Consider the following 27,542-nt stretch of genomic DNA (forward strand, 5'->3'; position numbering starts at 1 on the left):
TTGGCATATTATTATCTGTTTATTATTCATACCGTGCCCTGTTCCAAAGAGGATGTAAGGAAGCGGAATGGCTGGAGTACCACCTCACTGGGAGTGTTAAGGAGTTCACGGCCATTGAGAGACACTGGTTTAGGAGACTCTATCAGGAGAGTGCAGGATAGTTTGGAGGAGGGAAGAGTGCTAAGAAAAGCAGTGGCATCTTGTCCTATCTCACCTTCCATCTCCTCACCTGCAGGCCCTACCTCAGGAGTAAGCCAAAACCTGGCAGGGAAGTTGCAGCAGGGCAAGGTTAGCAGTAAAGCAGGAGCGGGTTAATTCCCAGAAAGGTACACCACCCACCATCCTTTCCTCCCTCTGGTGCCTGCTGCAGGTAAAGAGGTTGGTCTTCTCCGAAGCGCTCTGGCTGGGCCTGGGGTCTCAAGTGGAGAATAGGCAGCTCAATCAGTCCGTAGGTGGGGGCCCACTGCTAGCTGCAGGCTCCAGGCTCTGCCCCGCCATCTCCCCCATCCTCCTCCTCGTCAGACTGTGCCAAGGGCGTGTCTGCTCCGCTGTCACTGACATCCGGGCTGTGCGGATTGGTGGAGGAGTCAGAGGACAAGGAGCAAGTGCGGGATGTGGTCCTGTCTGCCGTGGGCATCGGCAGGCTCGGCTCCTCGGGACGGTCGTCCACCCCTGCCCAGAGAGAAGAGCCCGTCAGGGCCACGAACAGGGCTTCAGAGGACCCTTAGAGGCGTTCTGGCCAGGAGACACTGAGGCCCAGAGGGGAGCAGGGACTTGACCAGTCACCCAGCCAGGCTCCTGACTCCCAGTTCCTTCCACTTCACCGCACCACATCTGGGCTCTAGAGTCAGGTCAATCAAGTCCAGAGTTCAAATTCTACCTACGTCACTTCCTTGCTACTGAGTAGCTTTGGGCAAGTCACTTACTTTCCCTCTCAAGGACTCTGCCCCTCCTCTGTAAAAAAGGAACCCCGACATTCCAGAGGGTTTTGAGGATGAAATCTGAGAATGCTCATAAACTGTCTGGCACATAGACCACCAATAAATAGCAGTTTTAAGTAAGAGAATATCTATCTTATAGGTTAAGGATGTGGGCTTTGGAGTCAGATAGCTCTGGTTCGAATCCAGCTTTTCCACTTTCTGGCTATGTGACAACAATTTCTCTGAGTCTAATGTCCCTCTTTTATATATACATATATATATATATATATATATATATTTTTTTTTTTTTTGGCCACATGCCATGTGGGAACTTAGTTTCCTGACCAGGGATCGAATCCACGCCCCTTGCATTGGAAGCTTGGAGTCTTGACTACTGGACCACCAGGAAAGTCCCTCTAATGTCCTTCTTTATAAGATGGGAATAATCCCACCTGCCTTAATAGGACATTGTAAGGACTGAGATAATATATGTAAAATACCTTAGCACAGTATTAGAAACCTAATAAAGTGCTAAATAAATATTAATATTAAGATGACTAAAACTGCTTAAGTTGTCTAATATAAAAATCTTTTTTTTTTTTTTTTTTTTTTTTTTTTTTGCGGTACGCGGGCCTCTCACTGCTGTGGCCTCTCCCATTGCAGAGCACGGGCTCCGGACGCGCAGGCTCAGCAGCCATGGCTCACGGGCCCAGCCGCTCCGCGGCATGTGAGATATTCCTGGACCGGGGCACGAACCCGTGTCCCCTGCATCGGCAGGCGGACTCTCAACCACTGCGCCACCAGGGAAGCCCTAAAAAATCATATTTTTATGTTATTTTAATTATGTTAATTAACTACATTAATTTCACAAATATAAAATTTACAAAGGCTAAGGGGGTTGGGCCTTCCTAGAGTTTTGGATTAGGAATCTGTAACCCAGCTTCCCTCAAGGTCAACTTCCCTAAAATCAGAACAGACAGCTGTTTCATGGGTGGAAATGCCCACTCCCAGCCCCTACATGCATACTTCCCCAGTCCAGCCTTGCAACCTCACTTCAGAGCTCTGACATCCGGCTCTGGCTAACCGGTGCCCAAGTGCCCGAAGTAGAGGGGCATACCAGACGTCTGGGGGGTCGGTGGAGGATCTTCGCAAGGCAAGAACACGTCAGCTCCGTCCTGATCCCCAAGGTCGATAAGTTCCACTTGCTCAAGTGTGTCCACATTCACCTCCATGGATGAGATACTACCTATGGGGGCTGCAGATCAAGAAGGGGGCAAGTCAGGAGGAGCCAGGACAGAGCTGATAGGATGGTCAGAGACATATGTCAGGTCTGGAGATAGACGTTTAGAGGGCCAAGAAAACCAGGGGGGAGGTACCAAGATTCAGGACCTATAGGACTTCCTCCCTGCCCCACCCTAGTCCCTCTCCCCAGGACTCAGAACTTACGTCTGTGCGACTCGAGATGCAGGTGGGACAGGGGGAAGACAAACTCTGTCTCAGGCTGTAAAATGTCCTCAAAGAATTTCTGCCGCTCCCGAAGGCGGAGCTGCTGGCGCTCCAGGGCTGCCCGCGGATTTGGGTCCATGTCAGCTCCTGGAAGAGCAAGTACAGCTATGAAGTTGAGAGGGGATTCTGTGGGGGCCTGGGCTTGGGGAGCCCCGCAGCAGCCAACATCCCAGCACTAGGGCCTCTGGACTTGACTACCTCCTCCCCTTTCCTAAAACAAAGTCCATTACTACAAACTTCAAGTCTCACGCAGAGGCGCGGGGCTGACGCTAGCTCCACAAAGGGGATGCCAGTTCCAGGCACAGCAAAAGAGGCTCCTCTGTATTCAGGGAACGCAGTCAATGGCCAAGTCTCAGCATCATGCCCTTCGGAGAAGGGTTGGAAGGGCTGGTTCAGCTCAAATGGGGGAGGCACTTTTTTCCGCTTAATGGACCCAGCCTCTCCTCAGAAGGCTGGGGAAGAGGACAGAGAAGAAGGTCCCTTCCTCCAGGCTGCAGCTCTGGTTCCTGGCCGTTCTTCAAAACCCAGACGAAAGCTAAAGTACCCCCTCCCCTACTCTCCCTCTCTACACACACACACACACACACACACCAGCATCCCCTCCAAACCCTGCTCTTTAATCACAGACTTGACTTCTAGACTTGGCTCTGCCCCTAAGGAAGTCAGCTTTCCAGCCTCAGTCTCCGCATCTGAAAATGGCATCATCCTCCTACCTGCATCCAGCACAAGACACAGCCGGTGAAGGTTCTCTGTAAAACGGAAAGCTCTGGTCCCCGTGCTATTTAGAGGACATCATCTCTTCTCTGCCCCCCACAGCTCTTTATTTGAGCTCCTCTCCTCTGACACATCTCACTCATCTCCCCACTAGGCATCGAGTAGCAATCGGAAGGGTGCAATTCAGACCAGGCCTTCTGGGCCCCAGTGCTGAGAGCTTTCCAGAACACCATTCACTCGGATTCGCTCCATTCCCTTCCTGAGCCCATCACCGGAGGCAAGGGAGTATCAAGCTTGAGGACCAGATCATCATCCTACGCCTACTGCCTTCCCCACCTCATCTGGACTCGGCATATCTGAGACCCTGGCCGGCTCCACCGGCGCTGGGGTGGGCCGCGAGACACCCGAACCCAAGTGGGCCAGGCAGGGCCAAGGAAGTGTGGGGAGAGCATGTGGCCGGGGCTGGCAGCGGAGGAGGGAGGCGCTGACGCCGATTCCTGGGAAAGGCTCTTAGCGCTGCCGCCCAGGTCACAATACTAAAAATACCCAGGGCCTCTGGGGCTGTCTGGGGGCGGGGAAGGGCGACAAAGAGCGTCGGGGTCGGGGAGCTGGAGGGGGCCACGGGCTCCGGGACGCCCCCTCTCTTTCCCCCTCACCCCATCAACCTCAGGAAACTGGAGGGGCTGCCCCCTGGGGAGGTGTGGAGCTGAGCGCCGGGGAGAGGAAGGGGGTTGTTTACATAACTGAAGGTGCAGGGGAGAGGGGTGGAGAGAGCTGAAGAGATTTGGGGGGTCGGACGCGGCCACGGGCCCGGCCAGTGGGATGGAGCGCTCCCTCTTCGTCCTGCCCCACCCGCACTGGAGTCAGCGAGAGCGAAAGAATTCCCTAAAAGGGGACACGCCGCGACCGCGGGGGAAGGGGGTTAGGCGGAGGGGTCCCCCGGCCGTTCCGCTCGCGCTCCGGTCCCCCCGGCCTCCCGCTGCACCTGCGCCCGCCCAGCGGAGCCCCTACCTGCCGCGCCCAGAGGCCCCGCTGACTCAGGCTGTCCGCTGCGGCGCGACGGCGGTGGGGGCGTGGTAGCGGGCCGCGCCGGCCGGGGTGGGGCTGCGCCTCCGGGTCTCCCCCGGGACGGACGGGCCCTGGGAGCCGGGAACGAGGAAGAGGCGGGAGGCGGAAGTGGGGGAGGGGCGGCGGCGGGCACAGACGCTTCTGCCGGTCGCCCGGCGGCCGCAAGGAGCCCCTGCGGGCGCGATCGTTCGTAGTTCCAGGGCGGACAAAAAGTTCCCGGCACGCATCCCTCCTCCCCGCGACCCGTCGGGCCCCTCGGCGCTCCGCCTGGCTCCGCGCGCTCCCATACGCGGGCTCTCAGCCCCTGCGCCCGGCTGCTCCCCGACCCCCGGGCAGCCCCGACGCAAGCTCCACGCGCTGGCACCCGGACTCCCCAGCACCCTCGGCCACTCTCGGCACGCTTAGGCGCGCACCTCTCGAGAAGGCATATATGCAGGGTCAGAGGGGCTGGGGACTCGCTGCCGCCCATCAGGGCAGGTGCACTGCGGCGGAGGCCCCCTGACCCTGGGACTCACCCCGCAGCCCCCGGTTCCCGGCTCCGGGATGGACAGGGCCGCCGTCCAGCCTTCCAGCTCACTGGGCGGGGTGGGCGCGGGGACGGGGACGGGGCGGGTTGGGGGGTGGACGCCGGCGGGGAGCCAACTCCTCCGGGGTGCCAAGAGGGGCGCTGCGCGTCCCGGCTGGCGGGGGTGGAGGAGCGAAGCAGAAACTGTGGGCCCAGAGGGGAAACACTTGCCCCTCTCGCAGTGCCTCCTGGCTCACACCAGGGCCAGAAGTCTCCTGGACCGAGGCTCTGTGCTCATTCTCCTCCTCCTCCCTTCCACCCTGTGTCCGTATGTAGCTCCAGAAACCGCGGGGTGGCGGGGTGGGGGGGGGGGGGGCGTCTGTCGGAGATGCTTCTGCCTTGGGGTCACTCGATCATTAATTCAACAAACATCCGCGAGCAAGCCAGACACTAGGAGTCATCCTTGGCATCTCCCTGTCCTTCGCTGCCCACATTAAAACACATCTCCATTAACCGTCGATTCTCCTTCCTAAATATCTTTCCAATCCGCCGTTCCTCTCCGTTTCCACCACCATCTCTCCCTTGGCTCCTACGGAAACCTTCTCTCTGGTTTTCTTGTACTCTGGTCCTGCTGCGCTCCATCCCCACAGCACTAAGTCGTCACTGTAGAATCGAGAGTGCTAACCATGGAACCGCACATCAGTCATTTCAATACCGCAGATCCGATGTGCCACCCCCTGCTTAAATCCCTCCTTTGTTAGAATGAACTCCGGGCGCTGATATCTGAGCTGAGTCTTAAAGAAATGAGTTCAACAAGCAGAGAAGAGGGGGAAGGGCATGTACAGAGGGACAGAGGTGTGAAAAGTCCGGACATACTCAGGCTTCCCTGTCAGGGGACCAGCACTCAGTACAAACACCTAAAGCTCTGCCTCTTCTATTGTTACTGAGGTCCCTAGACAATCCTGTGAGATAAGTACAGCAAGCAGCTTTCCCATTACTTTATAAGCAAGGAAGCCAGTTTGTGGGAGGCAAAAAGTGCAGTGGTTAGGAGCACAGGCCTGGGAGTCAGGCCCTCTTGGGTGGTAAACCTAGCTCTGGTGTCTAGCCAGCTGTGTAAACAATTTCTCTGATCCTTGATTTCTTTGCCTATTAGGTAGGAATAATTAATCCCCACCTCCTATGAGATAATTCATATAAAATGCTTAGTACAGGATTTGGACACTCTGAAGATGCTCAGTAAACAATAAACACTAGTTGTTTTGACTGTAATCTGTTCTGAGAAAGGGAGAAAACTGCTTTCTTCCACGAATTTCTGAAATTATAGGAAGTAGGCTCTAACCTTCTACAGAGCTTATTATGTGCCTGTCACTGTTCTAAGTGCTTTGCATGTATTAACTCTTTTAATCCTCTTAATAATCCTGTGAGGTAAATACTATTTTTACTTCCATTTTACAGATACAGAAACTGAGATATAGAGAGGTGAAGGAACTTGTCCAAGGCCTTACAGCAACTAAGTGATGGAGCAGAAATTCAAACCCAAGTAGGCTGCTTCCAGAGACTGTGCTTATAACCATGGCTCCCAGCCTGCTCCGCTTTTATCCCGTTGCAGTTTTCATCATCCGAGAAATGTTCTGGTCAGTCTGATTCTTATTCCTCATTAATGGATGGAGTAGATATTTGGTCCCGTTTTCTAGCGCACAGGAATGAGGCCAAGTCAAAAGTACAGTGGATGACAGCTCAGCTCCCAAAGTCACCTCCCCCCTTTTCAGGCCTATCCCTGGGAACAGGACTGCATGGATTATTTTGAGCCGTCCCCAAGATGGTGACAGATCAGGAACCTCTCTGTCCCTTTGCCAGATATTTGCCACATACAAGGGTAGAAGGGGGAAAAGCATCCAAGTTAGAAATAATTCACAGGGTTAAGCTGGAAGGGTATCAACCAAGAGAAAGGCCCAGGAAGCAGACCCAAGGGTGGATGGCAAAAGGAGTTGAAAGGATCAGTGAAAAAGTAGATGGCTTAGACTTCTGGGTTCCATCTAGGATGCCAAAAGCTGGGAAGAGCATCATTCCCACACTAATAACAATTTTTTAAAACTGTTAGGTAATTATAAAATTATTACTTTCGTCAAACCCATCAGCGAGCTAAGGCTGCAGAGCAACCAATTAACCTGAATTCCAAAGAAGGACAGGCACCTCCAAGAAGAAATAGGATGTAGGCACTAGCACACCTCTGAAGTAGGAGGAAGGCAAGGTTTCCATGCAAACAGGTAAAAAAAAAAAGTATTGGGCGGCATCTTCCCCGGGCCTCTTTGTGTTCAACATGTCAAGATTGCAAGGATCTGACTTCTCTTTCACCTGGGCCCTTGCTCAGGATTAATACAGCTGGCAGCTCTGAGAAATAAGACCAGGTCTTTCTCAGACAAAGGCAGGCTTGCTGACTGCTTGCTATAAAAGTGCTGGGCCTGGGTTCCTCAGCCATGATGCAAAGCCGCTGTGTGTGTACCGTGCATCTGGGACCACCGTATCACTTGTTGAACTTTGGGCTGAAGGAATCAACACAAAACTATGCTGATGTTCATGTTGTTTGATGTTCTATGAGTAATAAACTGTCTTGATTGGATGCAGTTAGTCTTATTGTCTCTTTTTGGTACCCATGAGGTTTTTCTCTGACAAAACATAATCAATTAATCCAAAGTAAGGGGGAAAAAGGAGGAAAAACAACAAAAAAAGCACAGATGAAAAAATAGAAAACAAATAGTACGATGGAAGATTTTTATCCAATTGTGTGAATGAATAGCAACCAATTAAAAGGCAGGTTAGTAGACTGGGGGAAAAAAAGCAGGAGGCAATAATATGCTGTCTACAAGAAACCCAGTTTAACTATAAGGAAATATATGAGTCAAAAGTAAATGGATGGAATAAGACATACCATGCAAACACTAATCAAAGTAAATTGGAGTAGCGATATTAATATCAGAAAAAGTAGACTTCAAAAGAAGGACTATCACCAGGGATGAAGAGGGACATTACATAATGATAAAAGGTTGTTCATTTCACCAAGAAGACTTAACAATCATAAATGTGTATGTGTACATCTATTAACAGAGCTTCAAAAACACGAGATAAAAATAGACCTAAAATAAGAAAGAGAAAAATCCGTAATACAGTTAGAGGATTCAGCGCTTCTCTCTCAGTAATCAATAAAACAAGTAGAAAAAAAAGGATACAGAAAACCTGAACACTACCAACTAGCTTGTTCTGATTGACACTTTTATAGCACTTTACCAGCAGAATAAACATTCTTTTCAACTGCACATAAAACATTCACCAAGATACATCTTCTGGGCCATGAAACAAACCTCAACAAATTTAAAAGAATTTAAATCATACAAAATATGTTTTATGACTATAAAAGAATGAAAATATAAATAAAAACAGAAAGAGATCTGGAAAACACCCCAATACTTGGAAATAAAACACAACACTTCCAAATAACCCATGAGTCAAAGATGAAGTCCGAAAGGAAATTAGAGAAATACCTTGACTGAATAAAATTGAAATGTAGCAACCAGCCACCAAAAAAGCTCCCAATGTTCCTTGCCTTCTGTTTATTCATACTTTTGTGTCGTCCTCTTCTGCACTGTATCAAGGTTACTTTATGTGGTCAATAAGACATGGCAGATGATGGTACATCACGTCCAAAATTAGGATTAAAAAAATTGGAAAACCCAGAGCTTCCATCTTGGGTGTGTGTTCTCTCTATTGCTTGGATCACTCACTCTGGGGGAAGCAGGCTATTATGTTGTCTACAGCTCTACAGAGAGGCCCATGTACCAAGGAACTGAAGGTTCCAGCCAACAGCCAGTGAAGAACAGAGGCCAGCCAGCAACCCCATGAGTGACCATGGAAACAGATTCACTGGCCCCAGTAGAGCCTTTGGAATGACTGCAGCCCAGGCCAGCAGCTTGACTGTAACCTCGGGACAGACTGTGGCAGAACCATCCAGCTAGAGCAGGCCTGGATTCCTGATGCTCAAAACCTTTGAGATGATAATACTTCTTTTTTTTTTTTTTTTTTTTTTTTTGTGGTACACAGGCCTCTCACTGTTGTGGCCTCTCCTGTTGTGGAGCACAGGCTCCGGATGCGCAGGCTCCGAGGCATGTGGGATCTTCCCAGACCGGGGCACGAACCCGTGTCCCCTGCATCGGCAGACAAGACTCTCAACCACTGCGCCACCAGGGAAGCCCCAATACTTCTTTTTTTTAAACTGTTAAATTTGGGGATAATTTGCTATGCAGCAATAGATAACACATAGGGATTTTGGTATTGAACAGGGTGCCACTATCACAGCACTCTGAAATATGGGACTGGCAGTGGACTGGCCATAGACTTGGGAAGAGTGTACTCAAAGCCCAAAATGCCTTGAAAAAGCTCTTCATAGAAGCCTCGTGCCTTTGATAAGATTGCAGCCAGGGTATACAGGAAAGTCAGGTAAACACTATTGGGAACTGGGGAAAGAGGAATTCCTGTTACGCTGTGGCACAGTTTAGCAACCCTGTTGCCTGTGGTAAAGTGGAAAGCAGAAAACGTGCCCAATGAGTTGGGATCTGGCTGAGGATATTTCCAAATCAAGTGTTGAAGGTGCCACCTGGTGTCTTCTTGCTCCTTATAGTAAAACGCAAGAGGGAAAAGAGAAACTAAAGCAGCAGTTCTCAAATGAGAGTGATGGCGCCTGGGGCGGGGAGGCGGGGTGGGGGGGGTGGGGGGTGGGAGTGCCGGTGTGTGTAGGGACATTTGACAACGTCTGGAGACATTTCTGGTTGTCAAAACTGGAGAGGGGACTTCCCTGGCTGGTCCAGTGGTTAAGACTCCGTGGTTCCAATTCAGGGAGCGTGGGTTAGATCCCTGGTCAGGGAACTAAGATCCCATATGTCGCATGGCAAGGCCAAAAAAAAAAAAAAAAAAAAAAACATCTGGAGAGGTTGCTACTGGCATCTAATTAGTAGAGGCCGGGGATGCTGCTAAACATTTTATAATGCACAAGACAAAACTCTCTTACCACCCACCACCTCCTCCCTCCACAAAAAAGAATTATCCTGCCTGAAATGTCAGTAGTGCTGAGATTGAGAAATCCTGAACTAAGAGGAAGGACTGTTAAATATGAAGGAGCCAGGACTTCATGGTAGAAAATTCTCACTCTCTCTAAATGGCAAATGATAGTAAAGTTAAAAAATGGTTTCCTAAATTGAAAAAAGAGGGGATATATGTATATGTAGAGCTGATTCATTTTGCTGTACGGTAGAAACTAACACAACATTGTAAAGCAACTCCACTCCAATAAAAATTAATTTAAAAAAAAAAGGTTTCCTAGCAAAGCTCAAATCCAGAGCATTACCAGAAGAACATGGTCCGAGAATGTGACTATCAAATCTTTTGTTTGCATCTCAGGAAGATTCAAGACAATGCATCAGAGTAGTCTTCAGTCAGATAAAAGACCTCTAAAGAAATGATGGGTGTGCCTCACAGATCCTTTTAATCAAGCAAGAAGGATTCTAGAAACCTTAAGGGTGTTGCCCCTTAGCCAATTCAGCAGAAGCCTAATAGAGAGAAGGGGTTATCTCGGAGAAATTTGGGGCATGGCTTTTGTCTAATAGTGTGGATCTGAATAAGATGCAGAGTGACCCACAAGTTCTTAAAAGGATTCTATATCCAGAAACATCTCCACTTGGACTTAGAGGGATAAAGAGAGTATAAAATGAAAAAAGGATTTCTAGTTCTGAACAAGATGGAGTAGATGCCTTCCTCTCTTTCCCTCCCACTAAGTGCAGCTTAACATGCTGGGCATTATATATATAAAACAAATGTAAACATAGTTAGTTGGCAGACTAGAGCTAGGAACCCGAGAACACAAATGACACAGCAGTGAGTCCCTGCGTTTTCTTTTTGCTAGGGCTCTGAAGAAGCCAAACAGGCACAGACAAAAATCGCCCCCATGAAAAGCCTGTTCTCTCTTGTCAAAGGATTGGGAAAGAGGCACCCTAGCAAGACAGAAATCTTTTGACAGGAAGTGACCCCTCCAGCAAAATACTAGAGGAAAAACCTCACTCCCAGTCTTTGTCTCATGGTAACAAGGCACTTCTCCCTCTCACCTCCAGATGGTGTGATGTGAGAAGAGGGGGAAGGGGGAGCCTGGGCTTCATCACTGCTCAGCAGTAACAAGTACCCCTCCCCACAATTTCCATGATGTCAGTGGAGGGCATGTGGGGAGGTAGGCTGCCCTCCCCATCCAACAGTAAGGAGGCACCGCTCCCTTCCCTCAATGTAAAGTTGGCCAAGTGTGGAGCCTAGATGTTCACCTCCACCCAGCAGTAATGAGGCAACCAACCTTCCAACCCTCCCCTCCCCCTACAGGGTGGTGTCAGTGGGGGCCATGTGGGCAGCCTGGACTTTCTGCACTCCCATCTGGTGGTAAAAAGTTGGTGCCCCTATCTCTTTGGCCCAGGACAGTAGAGGCCTACCAACACAGAAGAGTTAAATGAGATCCAGAGTCTCACCACGAAATTTCTGAAATATCCAGGTCATAAATGAAAATAATTCACCATACCAAGAACCAGGAAAATCTGAACTTGGACAAGTAAAGACAATCAACAGATGCTGGTGGACCACAGTGCTGTTGGAATGACCTGACAGGGACTTAAAAACAGTCATTATAAAAATGCTTCATCAAGCAATTGCAGGACTTGCCTGGTGGCACGGTGGTTAAGAGTCCGCCTGCCAAAGCAGGGGACACGGGTTCCAGCCCTGGTCCGGGAAGATCCCACATGCCGCAGAGCAACTAAGCCCGTGCGCCACAACTACTGAGCCTGCGCTCTAGAGCCCGCGTGCCACAGCTACTGAAGCCTGTACACTTAGAGCCCGTGCTCCACAATAAGAGAAGCCACTGCGTGTGAAGCCCGCGCACTGCAACAAAGAGTAGCCCCTGCTCGCCTCAACTGGAGAAAGCCCACGCTTAGCAACGAAGACCCAACACAACCAAAAATAAATAAATAAAATAAATAAATTTTTTTAAAAAAAATTTAAAAAGAGAGATATTTGTACACCCATGTTCATAGCAGCATTATTCACAGTAGCCAAAAAGGTGGAAGCAACCCAAATGCCCACCAATGGATGAGTAGATAAGCAAAATATGGTCTATACGTACAACAGAATATTATTCAGCCTTAAAGGAAGGGAATTCTGCTATAACATGATGAACCTTGAGGACATTATGCTAAGTGAAATAAGCCATCACAGCAAGACAAATATTGTATGATTCCGTTCACATGAGGTCCCTAGAGCAGTCAAATTCATAGAGACAGAAGGTAGAAAGGTGGTTGCCAGGGCTGAGGCGGAGTAGGGAATGGGGGGTTGTTATTAGTATTGAGTTTCAGTTTTGCAAGATGAAAAGAGCTCTGGAGATGGATGGCGGTGATGGTTACGCAACAGTTGAATGTAGCGAACACTACTGAACTGCCCACTTAAAATGTTTAAGGTGGTAAATTTTGTTATGTGTATTTACCACAACTAAGAAAAACAGAGTGGCGGTTTCTCACTCAAGTGCCTTGGGTTTGGTCCAAAAGGCTGACCAGCTGTGTGTCCTTGGGTGTCGCTATTCCCATAAATGGTTTTTCCTGTGTAAACGGAAGAGACAAACAAGACAGACTATGGGAATTTGCTTTAGGAGCCATTGCTGGGGTACAATGTCTGGTCAGGGAGAATGCCCTGCCCCCTTGGGGATGAACTCCCTAAGCTTCCAAAGGGAGGGAAGTGAGTGACGGTGAAAAGAACAGACTAGAACAGAACGGCAGAGGCGCGTGCCAGCCCCTGGAGCTCAATCAAGCCCCGTTGCCTCGGTTGCTGGAACGCTCCCAGGATGCTCTGACCCTCAGGACAAACTCCAAGCCCCTCAGCCTGTGATCAAGCCCTTAGCAGTCCGTGTCTTGCTCACTCCTCCGGGTTTGGTCACCGCCGCTCTGGGCTCCTACTTTCTACTCCAGCACATACACCAGTTCATAATTCCCTCCCACACCTGTACTTTTAAAATCCCCTCTTTTGAGAGTGCCCTGCCCAGCCCACAGCCCTCTGCCTGGAGACCATACTCCTCCTTTGTTCCTCGTCACCATCTCTGCGAAGACTTCCCTGGCCTCCCCACACTGCTCCTCTGTGTTCCAGCAGCGCCCGCCCCCCAGCCCTTATCGTAGGTAATGCCATTTATTTCACTTTTTCACGAAATACTTAGTGGGCACCTATTGTCAGCCAGGTACTATTCTAGGCTCTGAGGGGTTAGCAATGAAGAGAACAGCCAAAAGTCCCTGCCCCTGAGGAACCCATGTTCTAGAAGGACCTCTCCCCTGGGCCTGTGTGCCATCCTCAGTGGGGAGCGCACAGCGGGGCCCCAGCCCTTGGTGCCCAGGTGCTGAGTGGCGGGGGTAGATGACCCTGATGCAGCCCACCAGAGTCCAGCAGGGTCCAGGAAGAGCTGAAATCGCGCAGGGAGGGGGAAGCAGAGGGGCCACGGAGAGCGCTGAGGCAGACAGAGCGAGAGGGGCGGGGCTGCGCTCCGCGCCTTCCCTCCCAAGTCACCTCCTCGGTTTCTCCCCTGGTCCACAGCGTGTTTTACCACCCGCTTACCTTTGCCCTAATAATAAAGGGCATGTGCATGTAAGAAGCTGTTCGGTAGTCTGGTCTTCGTCCATCACCCCTAAAAGGCAGAGCTAAGCACCCCAGATGCACGCACACCCCTCCGCCCGGGGATGGTGTGGATTTGGCTCCCACACTGGGTTAGGTACCAGATTGGCTGACTGAGTGAGGTGGTGCCCGAGAAGCTGGATCTCGCCAGCTCTTCTGATTATTCAGATGCAGCCAGCTGGGCAGATTACTCAGAGCAGCCTGAGCTGTTAAAATCTCCCATGATCTGTCCCCAGCCCTTCACCACGACTCCGCCTCCGCCCTCATCTCCTGACGCCACTCCTTCCCCCTTCCATCACCTCCTCCAGGTCTCTCCTCAAATCTCATCTTGTCGGTGAAATGGTCCCATTCCATCCTTTTTAATACAGCAAAGCTTCTACTTTTGTTCTCCCTTTCCGGCCCACACTGTTTACTTTTCTCCACACACTTACTCCTATCCAACGTTAACAGAAGCGTGCTGGAACCGACTCTGAGGGCTTACAAAAGCCTATGGCATTTTTAGGAACTTGGCTGGCTGGTTGTTAAGCAATGCCATCATTAAAAATTAAATTATACCAACTTCATTAAGTTAATGATATTAAAAACAAAGGTAAGGGGCTTCCCTGGTGGTGCAGTGGTTAAGAATCCACCTGCCAATTCAGGGGACACGGGTTCGAGCCTTGGTCCGGGAAGATCCCACATACCACAGAGCAACTAAGCCCGTGCACCGCAACTACTGAGCCCACGTGCCACAACTACCAAAGCCCGAGCACCTAGAGCCCGTGCTCCACAACAAGAGAAGCCACCGCAATGAGAAGCCCACGCACTGCAACGAAGAGCAGCCCCCGCTCACTGCAACTAGAGAAAGCCCTCATGCAGCAACAAAGACCCAACACAGCCAAAAATAAATAAATAAATAAATAAATAAATTTTACAAAGATAAAAACAAAGGTGAAAAATGCTCAAACTCATCACTTTCTAATTTTTACTACCTTTTGCTATTATCTATGATCTTGAGAATCTTTACAGCTGTAGAAATATGGTACAAATATATAATATATAATGGCATGCTACTGTGCATTTCTTTTCAACTCTGCATTCAGTGACATCACACTGGTAGCTTGAAATCAGCCCTGGTAGGAGTATTTACACCACAGAAATAGGTAAGTATGATAAGTCAGGTTTTGACTTATTGTTCTGTTGACTGTCTAGACCAGCAGTTGGCCATGGGCCAAACCCAGCCCACCAACTATTTCTGTAAATAAACTTTATTGCAACACAGCCAGGCCCACTCATTTCCATATCTGTGGCGGCTTTCACATCCCAAGAGCAGTTGAATAGTTGCAACTACATGGCCTGCAAAGTCTAACATATTTACTATCTTGCTCCTTACAGAAGAAATTTGCCGACCCCCGGTCTAGCCTGAAGAAAGTAATGGAGGAAATGTTAATAATGTAGATTAAATGTAAATATGTCCTGTCTACAGCTGCTACAGGCAGATCTCATTTTATTTCGCTTTATTGCACTTCACAGATAGTGCGGTATTTACAAATTGAAGGTTTGTGGAAACCCTAGTTGAACAAGTCCATAGGTGCCATTTTTTCAACAGCATTTGCTTGCTTCATGTCACTGTGTCACATTTTGGTAATTTTCACAATATTTCAAACTTTTTCACTATTATACTTGTTATGGTGATCTGTGACCTTTGATGTTGCTACTACGACTTGCTGAAAGCTCAGATGATGATTAGTGGTTTTTAGCAATTAAGTATTTTTAAATTAAGGTATGTACATTTTTTAGACATAATGCTATTATTGCACACTTAATAGACTACAGTATAGTGTAAACATAACTTTCATATGCACTGGGAAACCAGAAGATTCAGGTAACTCACTGTATTGCAGTGGTCTGGAACCGAACCTGCCATATCTCTGAGGTATGCCTGTACATTGTAAATAGCAACACACATGCAAAAATAGCTGAGCAAATATACTCCCGGTATTTGAAAACTGTGATCTAATACAGCGAATAAGTCGACCAGGTCATTGAGAAATGAGTTGAATTCCAACATCTTTGTTCTTTCACTTTTTCACTTTCTTACATCAACATTCATGTTGGAACTACACTTGTTCATCAGTTATAACCATAGGTTGACTATGGATGCAAGAGTTAGGCAAAATTCAAGAAAAGTATACTGTAAGAATAAACTGGCTATACCGAATTCACAATAAAGAGTATTGTAGAATTTTATTAGATTTCTTTCAGTAAAATTTATGATAAACACACATTCACACACACATATACACACTTTGTTTCAGAGAGTCCACTGTTAAACCTTTACAAGCACACACACTCTCCACTAGAATGTAAGTTCCTTGATGGTAGGAATTGTCTTTTTTTTTATTCCAGCGCTTAGCACACACCTAACACATAGCAGATACACAGTCAACATATGTGACATGAATGAACATATGAGCATAGTTGGGAACCTATGTTTCATGGGTTGACGGTCAGACCTTACGTTTCCAGCTCCAACATTATCCAGCTGTGTGGATAAATTATTTATTTCTTTGAACCCTGGCTTCTTTATTAAAAACAAAAAAAAAGACAGGGGAATCTTCCTACCTCACAGGGAGATGGTGACAATATATGCCTCTGCCGGGCACCTACTAGGTTTCTCCACAGACAGGAGTTTCCTCCTCACCCTCCACCCCTGCCATCCACATACTCCTCGGAGACTCAGCCCTGCCACTGTCACACATTTCAGTGATGTCACAGTCCCTTCCCTGGGAGCCCCAGCACAATCATCCTGATGCCCAGCCTGAGCGCTGGCTGAGCTGAGAGAGGCAGGGGGCAGGCGGTGCCTGGTACCAGTCTTGCTCCGTCTGTCTCTGAGGCCTCACAGCTCCAGCATGAGTCCATCAGCAAAGAAGAGGCTCAAGAATAGAGTGGTTTCCAAGGTTGGATTTGGGACTAGACCCAGTGTGGGTCTCAACAAAGAGTCCAACCATGCCCAGGATGGGGCCTTCCAGACTGGGGGGAAGAGGGAGAGGTGAAGGGTGAAGGGAGGTCAGGAGAGTTAGAATGGGCTCCCTGTTTCCACCCCCAAACCAAGGTAACAAAACTCCCAGTCTAGGGTTGGTCACACCAAGCCCAGCCCAATGGAGAGGTATTACGGAGGCGTTCGGGGGGGTTCCTACTGTGTTAGCATTCTCTCTCTCTCTCTCTCTCTCTCTCTCTCTCTCTCTCTCTCCCTCTCCCCCTGCCCCCTCTCTCTCTCTGTCAGAGGCAACATGAGGAACCACAGGACAAGATACAGCAGCCTGTCAGCAAAGTAATTGAGCGGAACCGACTTAAAGCGGTGAGGTGCCCCATTTTGGTGTCTGCTTAGGAGAGCCTGGGCCCCCATGCAGTGCTTCTCCTGGCTGCCAGGCCAAGTACCCGGAAGGAGTCACCTGGCCCTGCCCTGAGCTGAGCTGAGCCAAAGTCCGGGTGGCGGGGTGGGACGCTATCCCAGGAAAGCTGAAGCTTTAGTTTTTCTGGCTCTTCACCCCTGGCAGGTGCTAAAAAACTTGTCGCTCTTGAAGCTGCTCAAGATCTCGAACCCTCGGACCCAAGAACTGCAGAACCTGGCCAAAAGGTGTTGGAATTCACTTTTCAGAGTTCCGAAGATCCTCAGGGTCTCCTCTGGGTGAGCATGGCCCGCCCATGGCCCCTATCATGGGCCCAATAGCCACCTTTACTAGGAACAGGCACTATGCTAAGGAATTTCGAAACCTGCCTATTGACTAGGCTCTGGGAGAAAGGTAGTTATTTATTAGCCTTATTTGACTGATGAGGAGCTGAGCCTCAAGAGATGTTGTAACTTGTCCCATTAACTGGACTGGTAAGTGGCAGAGCTAGGATTTGAAGCGGTTCCCAGCTGATATCAGAGCTGTTGTCATAACCCTGGTCATAATCATCCAACCACGGGACTAACCGCCACCTGGTTAGTGTGGCGAGAGGGGCCACCCCTTCTGCCTCTCCCAAGTCAACACCACGCAGAGATTCACCTGCAAACTAGTCATTCTGCTGAGGCTCAGTTTCCTCACAAGTCACATCAGGATGCTAAGAAAGCTGACATGAGGCACCCGCTAAGGGCCAGGTACCATACAAAGCATTTTCTCACTTAGTTTATTCTTCACAAAAATCCTATTAGGTAGAAGGAATTACCCCGGTTTTACAGATGAGGAAACTAAGGCTCTGACAAGTTACGTTTCTTGCCCCAAATCACACAGATGGTTAAGAGGCAGAAGCCAATTTGAACCCCAGTTTGTCTCCAAAGCCTGTGCTCTCCAAGCCGCTCCGCCACTTCCCTGCCTCCTGCTTTGCAGGACTGTTGTGAGGGTCCTGGGCCTGACACCCAGTGGGCACCCAGTCAGCGGTGGCTATTATTATCCTCAGTATGGTCATTATCCTGAGCCTGAGGCCTCTCTCTCTCCACACACACTCAGCTAGGACAGGGGCTGCCACATTGCAGGGGACTCAGTCTACGACAGACACCCCTGGGGAAAGTCTCCTAACCCCTCTAGTTAACTCCACCCCTCTGGCTCCTCCCTCTGAGTTGGCGTCCTCCATGCAGGCGCTCAGGAAACACTGAGCCAGAAGGGTCAGGATCATCTAGTCCCAGAGACTTCCAACCCTTTTTAAAGCAGCAGAGCCTCTCTTCAAATTTCTGTCCCCAAGCCCCAACTGTGTCGTTGGAGGGAAGCTATCCTGCCCCTCACCCTGCCCCTCCAGGGGTGGGGGGTGGTCATTTGAGATACTTTCTAAGATTTCTTGGAACACAGTTTGAAAAAAAAAAAAAAAGCAGAAAACAAAACACTGGACCAGTCCGCTCCATCAGTTGAAATCCAAAGAGGCAGAACCCTAACCTAGTGGCTGATGCAGGCAATATATATTTCTAGGTGTCCTAACTACCAGCCTTTGCCTCAGGCCTTTCCAACCTCTCACATCCCTTCTGCCAGTACTTATCACCACATCCCCTGCCCCCAGGAACAAGACCTCTGAGTGGTAGAGAAGTTTCTTTTCAGGCTCTCTCTAGCTTTCCTGACAGGCTCCCTGAACTGACTGCAGAACAGCTGTCTCGGGGCTAGCTGGAGGACCAGGGCCTTGGTCTTGCTCTGCTGACTGCCGTTCCTCTCCCTGCCAGGCACGAAGATGTCTGGGATACAGTAGAACAAAATAACAAAGATCTTCAGGAGGCTGGGTGTCCCAACAAGAAACTGGACTCCAAGAAATTAGAGCCCCTGAGGGAGCCTGAGGACCCGGAGCAGTCAAGGCCCAAGGCGGCACTGCGGGAGGTTCCCATGACGTCAAAGGGTCGCGGCCTGCCCACCGGCCCTGGAGCCCAAGAGAGGCAATCACCCACTGCGGACCCCAGGGTTGTCTTCCTGAAGACCCACCAGTACAGACCTCCCATGGAGGACATGAAGCAGCTGGACACAGCAGACCAGCGGATCTGGTTTGAGGGGCTGCCCACACGAGTCCACCTCCCAGGGCGCCGGGTGATGTGCAGATCATCTCCCCTGCGCTGGGTCAAGCGCTGCTGCACCCGCCTCTGCTCGGCATCACTTGAGCTGCCAATGGTCCGTCCATACAAGATGTGACAATGCCACTGCCAGGCTAGGGTGAGACACAAGCCCCAAGCCAGGCCCTGAGCTGGGCCCAGAGTCTTGGGGGCTGTGGCTGGCAGTGCTGGGAGGCCCTACCTTCATGCCCAGAGAGGGAAGCCCAGAGAGGCGGAAGCCATTGACCAAGTCCACACAGCAGGGCAGTGGCCAGGCTGGGTCCTCTCAGGACCCAGGTAGGGGCTCTGGGGAAGGAGGGCACTGGGAGTGTGGTTCTGAGGTGGGTCATCCACTGCCTGGAGGCCTCAGGAGGGGCCATCTGCTATGGCTCATAATCTCACAGAAGTCTGAGTAAGTGAGTTTAGGGGTTTCCAAATGTGGGGCTAAGGGGGGGGCGTGGTCAAGTAAGGCTCTTCTGCATCTCATCCCCTCTTAGATAAACTCTCCATTTGTTTTATTTATTCGTGCCTCAAATAAGACCTACTCTGAACAAAAGTTCCCTAGCAAAAGAAAAAGTAGAAACACTCCAGCCCCTCCACTGAGGTCCCAAGAAAGGAAGGAGGTGGTGGGCCTGGGGGTCCAGCTGAATGGGAAGCTGCCCCTTCAGCAAACCGGGCATCTCCAGTCGGCCAGACACCGCAGCGCCCTGGTCCCTGAGCCCTCTCCCTGGACGCCAGCGCCCTCTGGGGGCGGTCTTAGCTCCTAACTGACACTGAGGTCTCTGCTCGCAGGTGTGACCTTGGATAGGAGCCAGAGGTGTGCGGAGAGGGCGGAGATCGCGCAACCATTTGAACGGGAGGGATGGGCGGAAAAATTCGCGAGTCTACAAATAAAATCTCCCATATGGCGCGGAAGAATACTGCCGCTGGCTCTGCCTCTTTATCTGGGGCTGGAAAGGATGGAGGAAAGAGGCCCTCCACGGAGATAAGGTGGGGGAGGGGGGGGAGAGTGTGAATCACAACTTCAGGTTAATTCTACTCCGTCCCTACAGTCAGTGCAGAAGCAGTAACAAAGAAGCAAGCGGGCTGCTCCCCTCCCCCGCCTCTGCAAGCTGGCCTCCTGAGCGGTGCTCTCCATTAAGTCATAGAAGGGGGGCGTTGGTTGTGCGCTTCCTGGGTGCCAGGTGCCTCACAATGGCCCTGCAGGCCAAGGAGAGGAGGAAACCACCGCGGCGCCGAGAAGCTAAGGTCTTGCGCAGGCTCACGCCGCTGGGAAGTGGCACAGCAAGAACTCTAATTTAGGTCTCCTGGCTGCTCCCCGTTCCATTTCCCGAAGAAGGGGAAAAGATGCAACGCAGCACCCAGCCCGTCACGCACGTGCATTGCGCCCTGATTATCACGGCTCCGGGTGTCAATAAATGCCAACCGGAAATGTGAAATATGCCCCGCCTGGGTCACGGAAAGCACCGAGTCAGGCGGGGAACCGGTACTTCGTCCTACTGCTCCCGTGGGACACAGCGCGTCCATCCTCCAACCCCAAGTCCGGTCGGGGTCACCCTCTGTCGATAGGAGCCACAGAGCCCTGAATATGCAGTTGGGGAGAGGAAAACAGAGGGGGCCCAGGCTTTCTCTGGACAAAGACTATGATCCTGATCCTCCGTATTCCCCTGGAGACAGGCTGTGTGCAGCGGGCGCCCCCGGGAGAGCAGCAGAGCCATCGAGGGGCGCAGAGCCCTCCACCCTCACTCCCAGGGAGCCAGGGCACTGATGGAGATCCTCAGATTGGGAGGGCGAGAGAAGGATGGGAAAGGCTCCCGCTAAACCGGCCGGCTCGCACCCCTCCTCTCCAATGGGGCTCAGCACCCTGACTGTGCATCCGCCAAGCGGCCGCCAGCGGAAACCGGGCCGGGAGAACAGCCTGAGCGGGGCCTGGCGCTGGACCGCTCTGCACCGCGCAGCTCAGCCTCGGAACGGCGACCTAACGCCCTCGCAGCGCGCTCCCTACCTGCGGCCACCCAGGCGCGGCGCTCCCGTCCCGAGCACCTCGCCCCGCCCCCTCCGCGCAACCTCCACTCCCGTAACCTTCACTTCAAGCTGTCTTCCCGCTAAGCTTACAATCCAGCCCATTTCCTGGGTCGTCTCCATTTCAGTTCCCTTGCTGGGCATCATCAATCACATCAACCTTCTATTCGATCTTTCCTCCCAAGCACCTCCGTTCCATCAACCCTCAAGTAAACTTCTGTCCAGCGTGCTCTATCAGCGGGCGATTAGGGTAGCACGCTCCCAAACAAAAAACCAAACCCTGTGTGTGTGTGGTGGGGGGGGGGGGCATGCACTAGTCTTCATGGGAACCTTCCCCGGGGAGCCCCAAGTGGGGGCCCGAATGGCCTGAGCCTAGGCGAGATTGGCAACTTTTGCTTTGCCCAATTGGAAGCCAGAGCTGGGCCCCAGCTGCCCATGGGCAATGCCATCAAGTGAGCAGACAGAAGCCTGTGTGCCTAGGCTGGAACCCAGCGTGGCCAGGGTGCCGCTGGGGAAGCAAGGATGTGAATGATTCCCAGCAGTGCACTCCTTCCAGCCTTATCCCTTCCACCTCCTGGCATTTAGGCTCAGGCAACCTGCCTCCCATAATCCCAGAACTAGGGTCTCCCCACTACCATCCTCCCATTGTTTAACCACTTCAACCTGAGGCCCCTCTTCAGGGCTCAGTCAGATCCCGATTTGGGCAGGATGCTGCAACCCATAATCTCAGGGATAAGAGACCGCAGGAGAAATGGCTCCCTAACAGTTAACTGGGGAAAATTTTTAATGTTTGAATTTTAACAAGTCACACGACCTCTCGGAGCCTATTCCATCTGTTTCTTAAAAGAGGGATACTAATAGCCATTCCAGAGGGCTTTGGGCAAATCAGGCTTGATGTAGTTGAAACCAGTTTGTGGGACGTTGAACGTTCGGCCTTTTTTCCAGGCCTCCTTGCTGTAATAAAGCCAGTACTGGCACTGTTTCTCACTTACGAGCAGCTGCCTAACTGCCCACCTTTAGGGAACTAGCTGCTTGTTTAAAAAGCCAATCTTTTTTTTTTTTTTTTTGCGGTACGCGGGCTTCTCACTGTTGTGGCCTCTCCTGTTGTGGAGCACAGGCTCCGGACGCACAGGCTCAGCGGCCATGGCTCATGGGCCCAGCCGCTCCACGGCATGTGGGATCTTCCCGGACCGGGGCACGAACCCGTGTCCCCTGAATCGGCAGGCGGACTCTCAACCACTGCGCCACCAGGGAAGCCCTAAAAAGCCAATCTTATGTTCACATTCACAAAATAGCATCTGGATCCCAGAGACTGTCCCTCTCCCAATCTGGGCCATGTACCACTTAAACATGATTGGTATATGAATGGGGATGAGGTTGCTGAGGCAGACAGGCCTAGCTTCTTATCAGCTGTTTGATGCTGGGGAAAGCTGTTTACTCCTAAGCCTCAGTTTCATTGTCTGCAAAATAGGGAAAACGGTGGTGCCTATCTCATTGGATTAAGTTAGAAATATAAATCACTTTACAGTGCATGGCACATAGGAGCTCAATACTTGGTGGCTGTACCTAGGTCATGGGCAAGCCTGTCCCCCACCTAACAGTTGAGGCTTTGAAGAAAGATATCTCCTCTGTAAAATGGGAAGGGGGCAGTGGTCCCATAATTCTAACTGCTTAGATTCATGGATCACTTTCCTATAGGTCAGGCACAGCACTAAGTGCTTTATATTATGACATCTCACTGAATCCTCACAAAAACTCAGGGAACTTCAACCCAGGGAAGGTTAAGTAGCTTATCCAAGGTCTCACAGCTGGTAATGGGACTCCAGGACTTAACCTTGCACTCCACTGCAGCTCTCTAAAGCCCCTAGAATTCTCCCTGGCTTGGCCGGGTAGGCAGGTCAGGGATTAAAACTCCCAGCTCCCTCTACTCCCCTTGTTGCAATGTTGTTCCACCATCCTTTGCTACTTTCCTACAGTAAACCTCAAGCACGCAGTAGTTCTTAATTCCCTCTCCATAAAGAACCTCTCTTGTGCCCGGAACTGGCCTCTCCTCCCCCTGCCCCTGAGGCTGTAGTCCCTGGGCTACAGGCTGACTGCCCCCCGGGAATGCAAGAGGGAAGCTACCCTGATCTGGGAGTTGCTGAAGAGAGTCTAAGACTCTGCTTCCAGGGGAACCTACTGTTTGAGCTGTGCCTCACATAAGACTCACGGGGACCTGGAGCTTCCCGCCTCACTGGTGCCTGCTGGCTGCCATTCTGGCCCCCATTTGGCTCTGATCTGGACAGGCTTGCCTAGAACTAGGGGTTAGAGGCACCCTCTGAGCTAGACATCCCTTTCTCCTTTCCCATTCTTCTTGCGGGTTATAAACTATTCTGAGCACCAGCTATGCACTAGTCTCCACTTGTCTCTCCAAATGGTACTGGACGGGATGGGGCGGGGCGGGGGGGGCGGCTCTAGACGTCAGACCCCTAGAAGAAGAGCTACACCAACTCAGTGGTAGGGTGGCGGTAACTTTCTGACCTAGGTACTTTCCTTTATCCTTTGGAAATAAAAATATTTCCAACATTCCTATGTTCACTTGGAAATCTGTGGCCATATTTAATGCACTGCCTATCAGTTTTTCTTGGAAAGCAAGTAATAGTTATAAAGCTTTTTACATCCTTAGTATTTAAAACAATACAGTAGGATGAGAGAGTATGATTATAAGGTGCAGATTGTTTAACCACTAAGAACTTAAACATCTTTAACTATTCATCTCTTCAGAATGAGTTTATTAATGTCACTACCGGAACCCAACTCCTGGCTCTGCCAGCTCCTAACATTAACCTTGGGCAAGTTCCTTAGAGTTTCCTCATCTGTAAGATACAGATGATGCTATTTCCTGCTTCCGAGGGTTGTTGTGAAGATTAAATGAGCAAGGAGATGTACAGCACTTAGTCTACTGCTGGACATCTCTTTATGAAGCACTCAGTGGATATTATTTATTACTTCCATTGCCCAGTCCTCTCTGGAACTTGCCTCTAGACTAGACACTGCTTTGTCACTTTAGAATTCATAAAAATCTCAGGAAACTCACATACTTTTGACCCCCAACTGTCATTCAGCTTAGTCATGATAGTATCAAAAAACAAAAAAAACCCACCTTGGCTCCCCTGACCTTTGGCAGTTTTCATAAATCCAACTGACACTCAAGGGGCAGAGATCTGTCATCGAAGATGTGCAGGACAGCACCAGCCTTTATGGGAAACTCCCAAGAGGTATGCCAACACAGCTGGAGCTGCTACCACCAGAGCTGGCCACGGGAGCCTGTGGCCACGGGAGCCTGTGGCCACATGATGTGAGTGCTCTGAGGCTTGCCTCAAAATAAAGTCAGTCACCTGCCTTTAGAGTCTGGGGTGTCTGGGGGGAAATCCATCCACCCAGGGGAAGCCATTTCAGCTGGTCATACCTCCTGGACCCCGCAGCCAGGATTAGAATCCCATTAACAACCTGCTTCCTCCCAGCTTGGCTCACCCAAGCATTTTCCCAGCCTCTGCCCAGGCATGTTCACTCTTAAACCTTCATCCTGTCGGCCTCAACTTCCTATTCTGCAGGGCTGGGAGCCAGGAGGCTAGAAAGGCTTCCTGGGGAGATGGCAAAAGTCCCCAACTGGGTAGCCCTAACACTGAAAGCTGAACACTGACAGCTCTCTCAGGCAGGCTCTGGAGGACGCAAAGGGGAGCACCAACGGTTTCCAGGCAGAAATGGGTCTAGACCAGTGCATTCCACTGGGCATGTTCAGGAGTCACTGGCAAACGGGAAAGGTACCGAGAGTCATGGCAGTTCGCCCAAGGCGTGGCGGAGAAGGCTGCAGGCGGGGGTGGGACACAGGTGTCCCCGGCACTTAGTGTTTTAACCAGTTGGAGGAATACTGGGGTTCAGGAATAAAAGAAGGTGGCCTAATCCTTCTTTATAGCTCCTGGCTCTAAAGAATGTCTGGCTATGCTGATCTCTCCCAGTCCCGAGCACAGCATTACAAAATAAGTACAGGCAGAGCCGTGGAAAACACTGTATTTATGTACACAGGAAGGGCAGCTGTAAGCCCCTCACAGAGGCCACTCCACCCCAAAGAAAAATCTGAGTAGCAAATTCCTATCTCCCTCGGCACTATCAAGTGTACCTCAAGCTGGAAGGCTGGGCTTCCTGTGTCTGGGCGCCCACTGTACCCTTCCCACTGTGTAATTCCAAACAAGGCAGGAAAAGGGAAATATTGCCAAAACGGAGGTCGTGGGAGCTGGGATGCCCAGTCATTCCTAGAGAACAGGCAGTGACTCTAGTTCGAGGGTTAGATGGGGAGCGACGCTAAGATTCTTCTCTGGGTCCTACGGCCTGCTATGTTGAAAGCTGGCAGCAGGGTGGAGACCCAGTAGAGAGAACCGGAAGAAAGTCAGTCACGGGTTCATTGTTGTACACACACATGTGTGCAGCAGGACACAGGTTGTGCGTTTTCTTTCTGCTTGATGCCTCCACCTGCCATCCTCTCCCTGACAGCAGCCTGCTACTTTGCGCCTACGTCTCTTTCTGTGGCTCTGGATCCAGAAACCAAGTGTTGCTCCAGACAGAATAGCTGCAGTTCAGCGGCATGGCAAAACTAACAGCTGGCCCAGGGAGGTAAGACAGATGGCTAGAAGAGTGGTTCGCTGTGATCAGATATCCTTTTTTTTTTTTCCTTTTTAAAATAACAGGCTGGTGACAGGTATGGTGGCTCAAGAGTGACATGGTTCTGATTCTGTTATTACCCTGAAAGAGGTCCCCCTTGCCGACTTCCCAGATACCAAGGCTTCAGTGGACAGAGGCTGTTCTTGCAGCTGTGATCCTGCCTGCTACCTGCCTTCTTGACGGGGCCTCACTCTCTCTCCCACACCAACAGAGACTTCACATTTCCCGGGTTCCTCTCAGGCCTGGGCTGGACCTCATCTGGACAGTCGGAGCAGCCCAAGGTGTCAAGTGCCCAGTTGGGTGTCCAAAGGACCCGACTCTAGACACTGGACTTCGGGGCTGAGTTGAGGGGGATCTCCTTGAGCTCCGACCGCATGCACAGGTACTCCCCGATGACAGCCATGAGTGCAATGCACACGACCTGGACCAGCCACCAGGTCAGCGCCGAGGGGAAACGGGAGCTGTAGAACCAGCAGCCCAGGAGGTGAAAGAAATGGACAGTGACAGTGAAATCCAGACACTGCTTCCCTCGCCGGATGAAGTACAGCAAGCCCAGGGCACTGTGGGGAGAGGACAGCAGTGAGTTGTCACTGGGTTGTCCTGGCCTTAGATTAGGTTATTTGGGGGAGCAGGGACAATTAGGATGACAGCATAGTGGTCAGAAGCAAGCGAGAGAAGTGGGAGGCAGGGGTTACATTATCAGATGCCCAGAGGAACCTGGCAGGTAATGCTGAGAGTGGATCAGGCTGGGGAGAAGAAAAAAGTACGAGCTTGATGATCAATGCAGCTGCCACTCAAAGGGATCCCAGAGATTGGCGGGGGACTGGGGCAGCATGAAGCATACATGTTTCCTCTAAAGTGGGGCCTGCAGCTAGGCAAGTCACCATGCTAGAATGCTGGCCTGGAATCAATCGATCATCCCATTTTTTAAGAGAAGCCAAAAATCCGTATTTTTAATGTAAAATATCCTGATTTTCAACTAAGTGAAAAAAGTCTTAAACACCCTGCATGGGTTGACAACTGTGTAAGCCAAACAGAACATATCTGGGAGCCAAATTCAGGTCAAAGTCACCCCACCAGCTTTCAACCTGCAGTGTAAGGTCAAGAACAGTAATGTGAAAGGCATCGTTCTAAGCACCTCTTGTGAATTTACTCATGTAACCCTTACCACTATGAGGTGGGTAATATTATTAGCCTGATTTTACTGATGAGGAAACTGGGGCTTAGACAGATTAACTTGTCCACAGTCACTAGACTAGTGGTAAAGCTGAGAGTCAAAGCCAAGTGAGTCGGCTTCCAGAGCCTAAGCTCTTAATCACTTCCCTAAACCACCTCTCAGTCAAAGCCCTCAGGGTACAGATGAGGACCCAAGGCCTAGAGAGAAGGGAAGGAACTTGGCCAATGGCACATGGGCCAAGAATAGACTGACTCCCAGTCCAATCCTTTCCTCATCTGATTCCACATCAGGGAAGTGATCTGAGATGAAAGCTGTCCCAAGGCAGCATGCACAGAGTGACATAAGAGCTTTCCAGCTAAATCAAAACAGCGATCAAAGAAACCCTATAGTGGAGCCAGTCCCAGAACTGGCCTCTGCCACCCATTTTAGTCCACCACTGCCCAGGAACAAGTGCCAGCCTGTTTCATGTCTGAATTTAGTAAGTTAGTTCCAGTGCTAAGACCCCAAAAGCTGGATAGCAAAACTGGTGATACTCACCAGGTGAGGGCGTTGAGGACGAAGGACATCGTGGAGAGCCGGCCTGGAGGGGTGGAAAAGCCCAGGATCTGAGGGGGAATCACAAATGGAAATATGCTGGAGAAGTGACCTGGCAGAGCCCCAGGCTCCAGGACCCCAGCA

The 27,542-nt window shown here is 50.7% G+C and overlaps 3 protein-coding genes across 5 annotated transcripts in view; 1 reads left to right on the forward strand and 2 right to left on the reverse strand.

The window, feature by feature from the left end:
• Positions 1-2,505, reverse strand: DBNDD2 (dysbindin domain containing 2). The gene is made up of 3 exons (XM_060078093.1): positions 2,367-2,505; positions 2,038-2,175; positions 1-672 (listed from the first exon to the last, which is right to left on the reverse strand). Exons 1-3 carry the CDS (start codon positions 2,503-2,505, stop codon positions 467-469), a joined length of 483 nt encoding a protein of 160 aa, XP_059934076.1. The 3' UTR covers positions 1-466.
• The window catches only part of SYS1 (SYS1 golgi trafficking protein), a 27,730-nt gene continuing 2,617 nt past the window's right edge, over positions 2,430-27,542 (reverse strand). For 2 of the 3 annotated variants that reach the window (XM_060078090.1, XM_060078092.1), the window contains 2 exons: positions 27,402-27,469; positions 25,025-26,247 (listed from right to left, as the gene is read on the reverse strand). In XM_060078090.1, the coding sequence (XP_059934073.1) occupies positions 26,007-26,247; positions 27,402-27,469 (309 nt within the window). In that variant the 3' untranslated portion in view covers positions 25,025-26,006. Of the gene's footprint in view, positions 2,514-25,024; positions 26,248-27,401; positions 27,470-27,542 lie in introns of those variants that run through there. The other variant, XM_060078091.1, reaches the window with a different exon arrangement.
• TP53TG5 (TP53 target 5) lies at positions 16,332-19,067 on the forward strand. Its single transcript, XM_060078162.1, has 4 exons — positions 16,332-16,379; positions 16,706-16,780; positions 16,980-17,110; positions 18,611-19,067. Exons 1-4 carry the CDS (start codon positions 16,332-16,334, stop codon positions 19,065-19,067), a joined length of 711 nt encoding a protein of 236 aa, XP_059934145.1.

The sequence above is a fragment of the Mesoplodon densirostris genome, chromosome 16, assembly GCF_025265405.1.
Source record: "Mesoplodon densirostris isolate mMesDen1 chromosome 16, mMesDen1 primary haplotype, whole genome shotgun sequence".
NCBI lineage: Eukaryota > Metazoa > Chordata > Mammalia > Artiodactyla > Ziphiidae > Mesoplodon > Mesoplodon densirostris.